This window comes from Sinocyclocheilus rhinocerous, unplaced genomic scaffold (assembly GCF_001515625.1).
Source record: "Sinocyclocheilus rhinocerous isolate Xijiao unplaced genomic scaffold, SAMN03320098_v1.1 scaffold241, whole genome shotgun sequence".
Lineage (NCBI taxonomy): Eukaryota > Metazoa > Chordata > Actinopteri > Cypriniformes > Cyprinidae > Sinocyclocheilus > Sinocyclocheilus rhinocerous.
In genome coordinates this window covers 813,999-823,127 of record NW_015659312.1, presented here as the reverse complement: position 1 = coordinate 823,127, position 9,129 = coordinate 813,999, and the positions used below count along the sequence as shown (strand labels likewise).

Here is a 9,129-nt window from a genome sequence, read left to right as displayed (position 1 = left end):
TTACTCTAGCCTGCTCTCCAGACGTCAAGACAATTGAAATCATTTTAGAGTTTTTTCATGTTTGTTTGCATCAACTGAAGCAGTACGTAATTTACAATTCACTTAAAACCTAATTATCTTAACTAGCTTGTCCTGTTATCTAACGTAAAAACTTGAAGCTGCCACCAAGGATGTGATAAAACAAAATTTGTAAGCAGTTACCCACAATTTCCTCAGAGGTACAAAACACAAATCATGAATAGAAAATGATACGAAAAAGAACAAGACACTTTGATACGGTTTTAATATAAATCTTAAATACAGCATACAGTGACATTTCTCGCTTTTCTATGCACCCACATTCATAGACAGACTCCAACTATAGGGTTTTTTAAAGATCTGTTTCTGATATGATATTTCAGATTAAGTTCCTTCTTCAAAATGTCCTCAGTTGCACATGTCATCCATTGAGTCTTCTTTAACAAAAATGAAAATGTCTAAAAAGTCAGTCATGCTCTTGAGTTGCGTTCCTCCTCCTCATTTTCCAGCTTGTAGGCAGGTTTGTAGCGAGTCACACCTCTCTCGTCCACCAATTTAAGAGATGGATTCCTGCATGTGTTATCCATACTGCCTAAAGAAGTGTATCTATGAGGATGAGAGATAAGGGCATAAGCAAACCATGAAGATAATCTCATTTAATAAGTGAAGACTGGCTGTAAAGAGAAGAACCTCACCCTTTGTCATACAGAATGCAGTAGGGCACATACAAGGTTCTGAGGAACGACCAGATGTCATGATATGACCATTCCTGCAGAAAGAGAAAGAGATGGTGGATATGAAGCAAACATTTAGAAGTAACAAGGATCTGGGGTCATTTGTAATTCTGAGAACATGCTGTACTGCCGTGTCTTTTACATAAGCACCACTGATTGGGATGATGGAGTTGCTGTGTAATGATCTTGGAGAGCCTCATTCATCATCATTCACCATCTCTTGGCTGTTTCTGCTGCCAGCTTACATGAGAGTGAGTGGGAGACATGACAGTGATATACTGACTGTGGAGTCAGTTTAGTAAAATGATTTATTTGCCAAACGGCAGTAATTTTCTGTAAATCTATGTCAGTTGCGGTTGCTTCCGAGCGAGTGGATTCTCCGCAGCTTTCTCGTCTCCGCTCTATTGCTATGACTCGTCAGGATTATAGCGCGTTCTCAGTGATTTGCTGGTCTGCGGCTGATTTCATGCGCGAGGTAAGCTGTCCGCGAAGCGCTCGCCCAAGCGGAAAAATGTTCTGTTGCTGTCAGATCTCGATTGCCGAGAATCACATTGTGCTTGATGCAAAACCAACTCGACTAAATCAAAAGAAAAAAACACTAACTGTATTTTTATTTTCTCAAGCAAAGCAAATTTTAAAAGTCCACTGAACTTCTTACATTTTTGGTCATAGACAATGTATGTTGAAGATATACGTTATTGTCAACGTTATTGCAAGCAGTAAATAAAAAAAAATGTTTTTAAAAACGTGAGCTATATAAAAATTTTTATAATAACAAACATCATATTGTTCCCTTTGTTTTGCGTATACTCGTGTCGTTTACAGTTGAAGTCCTTTTCTGATTTTATCATTGTTTGCAAGGTTTCAACGGTACTTTGCAATATTTTGAATATTTTTGGTTATTTTGCATGGTCTGTTATTAGAATGTCACACGGGTGGGAGTTTTAACTCCTATTCACTGGGAATAAAAAAATTATTTAGCTGATGCAGAGAGACATATAGACCGGGGGAATCCCCCCATCTCCCCACCCTCTGATTACGTATCATAACTTAACTACGTGTAAACGTTATTTGTCGGTTTTTACATGGATTTTTCTTGCATTCGAATAACAAAGGGTAAACCTGAAACGATAGAAGGAGGATTGGAGATGAATTTCATTTACAAATAAGGTAGGAAATGTGCATACTTTTAAATCGACACCTGCCACGGTGTTTCTTATTTGTCATCTGTGATCCCTTTTGAGTGTCCTAAAAGCCGATGGGGGAGGGGAGGAGGGGGGTCTTATCACTCAGTATACCCTGTTAAAAAAAGTCACTGCTCGCCACTGATATATATATATATATACTGTATATATGTGTGTGTGTGGTTACATAATACACAATTATAGTATTACTGTATATTAAATGTGCAATAAAAGTTTAGAACCAAGTCCATAAAAAATACGAGGGCTGGGTATTGACAGATTTCACAAATCGATTCAATTTTGATTTACAAGCTCATCAGTTCAATTAAATTCAGATTAAATTCAATTGCTGTAAACTATATAGGGATCCTATCAGTTGGTACACTACTATAATATTAAATGTTAAAATAAACAGTGCAAAATTCAATTTCTATTTGTTTAATATATAATAATTAACACTCAAATAATAACTAATAAAGTTTCATGTAACCACATCAGTCAGAATGAATTTGGCAAATCCGTTTATAATTTCATTCAGATTGTAAGGGGTGGTTTAAACCTTTTCTAATCCATTCGATAGGACATGCAAACACTTGATCGGATTGAAAACTGAAACTGGAAAGTTCACCGCATGTGCAATGAAATGACATAATGACATATCAACGCACAGAATGAGCTGTTGTTGTTGAATCATAAGTGTCATAAATGAATCATAAGTGCCAGCCTAAACTTTTTTTCCCCACTCATCATCTATGAAGTGGTGCAGGACAGTAATACTGTCCCACCAGTCCCTGCTTCGGACTCCTTGTTTTAGGTGCAGGACAGGCTTTACTGCTTGATAAATATAAGCAGTGTGGCACAAAGCTTCATGTGTTTGTTGATTTTTAAATCTAACATTACCGTTCAAAAGTTCGAAAAAATTTAACAAAATATTAAGCAGCACAGATATATATATTATTTCCCCCTTACCAGCAGTGGGTTGACTCTCATGTACTCAGGCCAGCCCAGGTCTGTGGGACAGAGGGGTGTAAGCATGTGCGAGTAAGGGTCAGTCTGTCTCGTTCCCATCAGAACCGCCTGTAAATCTGGCCTCCTTTCCTGGACCTCATGCAGAGCCTGCCGAATACTGCCCTCCACCGAGAACAGCTCCAGGTCATATCTATAGAAGAGAGAGGAAGAGATGTGCCAAATAATTACACATATGGAGCTTTGATGGACACTGATGAATGAGGCCTGGATCCATGTTCAACTCATCATGGATAAGGAACAGACTGCAGCTGGTTTGTCAATAGCAGTACAAAAGCTGTTACGGCTCACAGATGGCACGTCTCCCTTGAAAGTATCACTCAAGTGATTTGGTTAAGACATTTCACTTACTAACTGGTGCCAGATCCCATGACTGGTGATTATAACATTAGTGTAATACTCGTAGAACTGCTCAAAGCCTGTCTGGAAAACTTCACAATTCAGAAATGTTGTCAAAATAATTGTCAAAATAATTGTTTGAATCAGAAATGACTAAATCATATACATATGCTGTTTTCTGATGCAGGCAAAAAGTTCTGGGAGAAATGCCAGAGGCACCAGTCTGTGAATTACCTACTCAGAAGGAAAGGAAACCATTCTAGATTTTTTATCTCCTACTTTAAATCATTGCTGTACCTAATATATACACAGTATATATATATATATATATATAAATTTTTTTTTAAGGCCCCTTGTCTTACCTTTTAATTGTATCCTGCAAAAACCTCTCCATTTCTGGAAAAGGAGAGACAATTCGAATGTACAGAGCTTTCAATCTGTCTTTACTATCTGGATACCGCCTGAGAGAGAGAGAGAGCGAGAGAGAGAGAGAGAGAGAGAGAGAGAGAGAGAAAGGGGGGGTTCTTTAAAGATGTTTTTATATTATTAAATTTATATTATTGCTAATTAAACATTGACATTAGTATGTTTTTTATATTATTGCCAATTAAACATGGACATTACATTCAATTCACAGCATTTATAAATACATATAGTGCCCCAAAGAGTATTTGGACACACTCAATGTATACATTTTCTGCATCCATAGAAAATAGCATGACATCTGCAAACAAATGATGCAGATGTAAGACAAGTTTTTCCGAGTCATTTTTATGCATCGAGGTCTTAAGGTGATCATTAGTATGAAATCAGTTCTCCTCAAGTTCACACACCTAGCAGAATAACTGCAGCTGTAGTTTATCAAATTAACTATGATGATACACTAGCATTTGACAACCAGAACATTTCCAAATACTTGTCTTAATGACTTAAAACAAACATCTATTTCTGTAATATTTTTTGGAAGGTATGCTTGTGCTGTCTTAAATGGTTCATTTACTCATTTATCTCTAATTCATTTACTCATACAGGTTTGTAACAACATGAAGGTGAGTAAATGAAATTTATTTTTCTTGGGTAAACTATCCCTTTAAAACAAATGGCACTTGTTTTGATATTTTATCATTTATTAAAGACATTGAATACATGTGTTAATGTTTATTAATAACACGGTTACATTAATGTTGGTAACCAAACGTAGCTGGTAGCCGTTGACTTCCATAGTATTTTATTCCATACTGTGGAAGTCAATGGCTACCAGCAACTGTTTGGTTACCAACATTCCTGTGTGTTCAACAGAAGAAAGAAACTCATACAGGTCTGGAATAACTTGAGGGTAAGGAAATGATGGCAGAATTTTCATTTTTGGGTGAATTATACCTTTAAGTTTGCTTTTTTAAGAGTCCAAATATGTTTTGAGGTCACTGTATATTGGAGGGACAAATCTAATGTCTACAAATTAAAAAAAGGGGATACTATGCAAAAATTATTTACAAAATTACAAACCATATTCTCCCTTTTCTGTCTAGCCCTTGTCTTTAATTTAGTCTCTTACCGTTTCAGAGCAGCGTAATATAAATGCAGTAGAGCTGTGCAGTCTTTGCCACCATTGAAGCCAACACAGATTTCATTAGTCGAGTATTTATCCATCGCCATCTCAATGGTCCCCAATGCTGCAGCTACTTTCTTCCCCAGCATCGTCTCTGTGAGATATTTGGCATAGGTGTTTAACAAGGTTATTCACAACTGATTTAAACTGAGATTTAAACTGGTCAGGATCAAACACATGCAACTGACTGCGACAACAGCACTCAAATATGTACAGCTCACCGCTTTTCGAGAGTGCGTACACCTCTTCAGCTGCGACAGACACTGGGTCAGTGATGAGAGGAACCACAGATCTTTCAGGTAGCTCTTCTATCAGTTGAGTTCTTGCTCGTTCCACCTCTTCTGCACTGTCAGAGTCCAAAACCAATCGGACACGATGATAATTACTAAGCCAGTCTGGGTAAGAGCCCAGAGACACACGCTTGCCCCAACCTGCCTGCAGTTTTGTTAGACACTGGGCAATATCAGTCTCATCTGCATCCACAAACACCTCACAGGTGTGAAAGGTAGTCCCAGAACCTGAAAACAGATGGGCCAGTCCATTGAAAGACTTTTCCAGCAGAGAGGGGATGCCGGGAAATATGTATACGTTGCGGACACTGACAAGAGGGAAACGATTTCGCTGGCCTGTCTGAGGGTCTATGCCAAAATTGAGTTTGGCTGAAACTGGAACCATGGCAAGCTTCATTTGGGCACTATTGGGAGTGACTGGGCCAAAGAACCCCTCCACTAGCTTTGTGAGTTCAGGGTGAGCATGCAGACCTTCACCAAATGCCTTAGCAATGCTCTCAAAAGTGACATCGTCATGGGTGGGACCGATGCCACCGGATGTGATGAGGTGAGTAACAGAGGAGGAAAGCTGTGCCACTTCTTTAGCAATGACTTCTCGGACATCAGGTACAACAGTGATTCGCTCTACGGTGACGCCAAGCTTTCGAAGTCCACAACACAGGAAGGCACTATTAGTGTCGACAGTGTGACCCTGCAATGCAAGCATATAAACCAAAGTTTTTTTTTTAAATATTGCCTTCTAATGATTCTAAAAGCATTTAATTTCTGAAGTGGAAACCTCCCTGCATCTGTCAATGGTTGGAAAACAGATAATCCAGCTCCCAACGGTCATAGCATATAAAAGACAATTTAAGGAAGGGTTAATTGTGATTTATCAATTGCTATTGTAAATTACCTTGAGGATCTCATCTCCTATGATGAGTATTGCTGCTGTGGCAGCACCATCTTTCTGTGTGGAGGATGCATTGCAGTTCTGAGCCATTGGGATGATTTGGCCTCCAATTCGCTGAACCCTCTTAACTACTCTACTGATCCGAGGCAATGCCTGCTGCATTCAGCCGAAAATGGTGACACAGGAGAAAGGCAATGAAAGAAAAAGGAAGAGACAGATGGAGAGGGTCTGTTGGGAACAAGCACAAAAGTCTAAGCAATAAAACTAGTCGACTTGACGTTTAAATTTATAAATTACAATGCTTAATTTCAAGACCGAATATTAAACATATCAAAAATGTGGACAAAAATCAAAATTTCTCTAGACCTATAGACTTGTATAGATGGTTTAAACATAAAACCAAAACATACCTTTCATTTAAAAACAATTCACAGGTCTGAGGGCTGCATGATTAATGGGAATTAAACCAAAATCGTGACATGACTTTGTGTAATTATCAAACTGCAAAGACTGCAGTTTATTTAAATAAATGCTCTGAATGCACTGTGTTCATTTACACGTGATCAGCTCACGATCCTGTGTTTTCAGGGTTTTAGAGATGCTTGATTTGAGGTAAATGCTGCTCCACACAATCTCATCTCTAAAAGTTTTTCGATCGTCTATAAAATGCATTTAAAAACGCAACATACACTGCACCAACAATCTTCCCAAACTCGTAATGCAAAGTGCTTATAAACTGGCAGTTTTCAACAAAAGAGAAGCTTTAAGGGTCTCTGAGGTTTTCTGGAAAAATAGAAGATTGATGGTTTAATGTTTGAAAATTTAGAAATGAAGAAGAAACTAGCATTGCAATTTTACAGCTGTGATGTAAAATTTAACAATTTTTCTTATTATTTTCAGTGAATATACTGCAATACTAATATTTCTTGTTTGCTTAATACCGGTACTTGATTTCTTAATAAATTATTATTTTCATACTGAGCTGTTGCTGCCAATGGTTCATGTCACTGCTATGTTTTTTAGTTCAATTATACCTTGCTCTATTCCTTCAAACTGTCTGTATTGAAAAGCATGACCACAGAATGACTCCACATGGCCTAATGAAGAAAGATAATCAAAACGTTGAAGGGGTCCTACGCAGTCAACTATAAACTGTCCACATCACTAACTAGACTATTACAGAATAGTCCAGACAATAATAACAACTTATTGCAACATTTTGAAAGTCTTGAAAACAAATGTCTTCTAAAATACCTTACGAAGGTGGTTTACAAAGAAACTAAAATTATGCGCCAGAACAAACTTTATGAACCTTCTTTAGCTGCATAATGATCAAAATCTAATTATCTGATCTACGTCACTAAATAGACAAAACATCTGGATATTTATAGGAATGTATAATTTATCCTAAGTAAAATCACTCACGTTTGTTGGCAGAATAGTTTGCTTCACTTACCTGGAAGGCACTGAAGGTAACTGAATCCTGGCTTTAGTCCGGATTGCGTGTCCAACTAAATGCTATTCAATGAAGCACTTATATAATTGAAGACTGGGTCAGGCAAATCAATGATTACATTACAGTTGGTCAAACTGAAGTTACAGTCACCATGTTCTCAAGGTACTGTCACGGTCATATGAACAGAGTCCCAAGTGTTCCGCATGTTAGTGCCGTGAAAGCTATGAACATGCCAGTTGTAAACATTGATAACGTTACCAGCTAACGATACTAACGTTAGCTAATGCAAGCTCATATACAATAAAGAATCGGAATACTACTTTTTAAACGCTAGACTTGATTTATAAATATTTACTACCGGACGAGAACTCTAACTAACATTACGCCAGCTACATATCTGTAAGAACACTTGGTTGCACTCCTATTGTCACGTGACGTCTCTTGGCCAATTGAAGCGAGGCGTTGAATTACTTCCTTAATAAACTAACCAATCAGCGTAAAGAAGGCGGGAACTTCCCCCGGGAAGTAAAGCAGACTATTTGCAGATGTCCTTTATAAAATTTACATATTGATTCTATTGTAATTGTAAATGTTACATTTAATTGTCCCTTTGAACAATTGTTAAACGATTTATGTAAAATCAGCTTAGTTTTCTTCTACAGTTAGTCATATGGCCACTTGTAAGCAGCTGACACAAAAATGTATCTCAGGTTAAGTTTTCCTGTAATTGTAATAGTACGTTACGCTGTGTGTAACATGGAAGTCCCCATAAACCATCCTTTTCAAGTCCATGGGAAATCATATGATTACGCTAAATTTGTATTTCCACACCTACCTCAGTTCGTTGCTGTACAAACAGCTTAGGTACCGCTGTTGAACACAAACGCCTTTTATTTCCTTTGGCTACACTGAAATCGGATGGTAAAAAATGTTGGCTGCAGACCCTCAATCCACGGATGGACTGAACTGGTGCTCCGGTATCTCGATGAAGGGCGATCAGCCACAGGTTCAATCTTTCTGGATCGTGCAGGGGCAATGTGTGAAAAGTCAAACTTTCCTCTTGCATTGACGCCCACTGACGGAGTCTCACGGATTTCTCTTGGTTGAAGCATCCAGGATAAGCACACACGCGCACCATTTTGAAAAATCCACCGCCACGCGAAACCAGTAAAGTTTGCGTGCACTGTCTTATCTGTTGTGAATAGAGCTGTTCAGTTTGTAGTCCTCAATCCCGGAAAAGAACTAGCAGATTCGAACCCCGGTGATGGGCGCATTCGAAGCACTGCTTCGTGAAGCTTTAGAACCTTTGAGAATCATTTGTTTCGAACCAGTGAAAACTGCCAAAGTCACGTGATGTCAATAAATGAGGCTTCGTTACGTCAGAACTGTTTAGAAACGTTTTGAAAATTCAATGTTTCGCCATGTTTCATAAATTTGTACCGATTTCAATGACACATTTGTAAAATAAAAAGGAAGAGTTGTAGTTAATAGTCTTTTATTGACCTGATTAACCAAGCTCTCCATAAAACAAGCAAAACAAGTCCTAAAATTACATAGAATTAACAGGTTATACGAACACTT

The 9,129-nt window shown here is 38.0% G+C and overlaps 1 protein-coding gene across 4 annotated transcripts; it reads right to left on the bottom strand.

Moving 5' to 3' along the window:
- Positions 1-268: 268 nt before the first annotated feature.
- LOC107723534 (FAD synthase-like) lies at positions 269-8,912 on the bottom strand. 4 transcript variants are annotated; one of them, XM_016532210.1, is made up of 8 exons: positions 8,384-8,912; positions 6,096-6,248; positions 5,132-5,891; positions 4,857-5,004; positions 3,664-3,762; positions 2,906-3,095; positions 714-787; positions 269-624 (listed from the first exon to the last, which is right to left on the bottom strand). In XM_016532210.1, exons 1-8 carry the CDS (start codon positions 8,684-8,686, stop codon positions 489-491), a joined length of 1,863 nt encoding a protein of 620 aa, XP_016387696.1. In that variant the 5' UTR covers positions 8,687-8,912; the 3' UTR covers positions 269-488. The 4 variants fall into 4 exon arrangements, with proteins under 4 accessions (XP_016387696.1, XP_016387697.1, XP_016387698.1 ...); XM_016532211.1 differs by having other exon boundaries at positions 6,096-6,245; XM_016532212.1 differs by lacking the exon at positions 8,384-8,912 and adding an exon at positions 7,549-8,355 and having other exon boundaries at positions 6,096-6,320.
- Between the last annotated feature and the right edge of the window lie 217 nt (positions 8,913-9,129).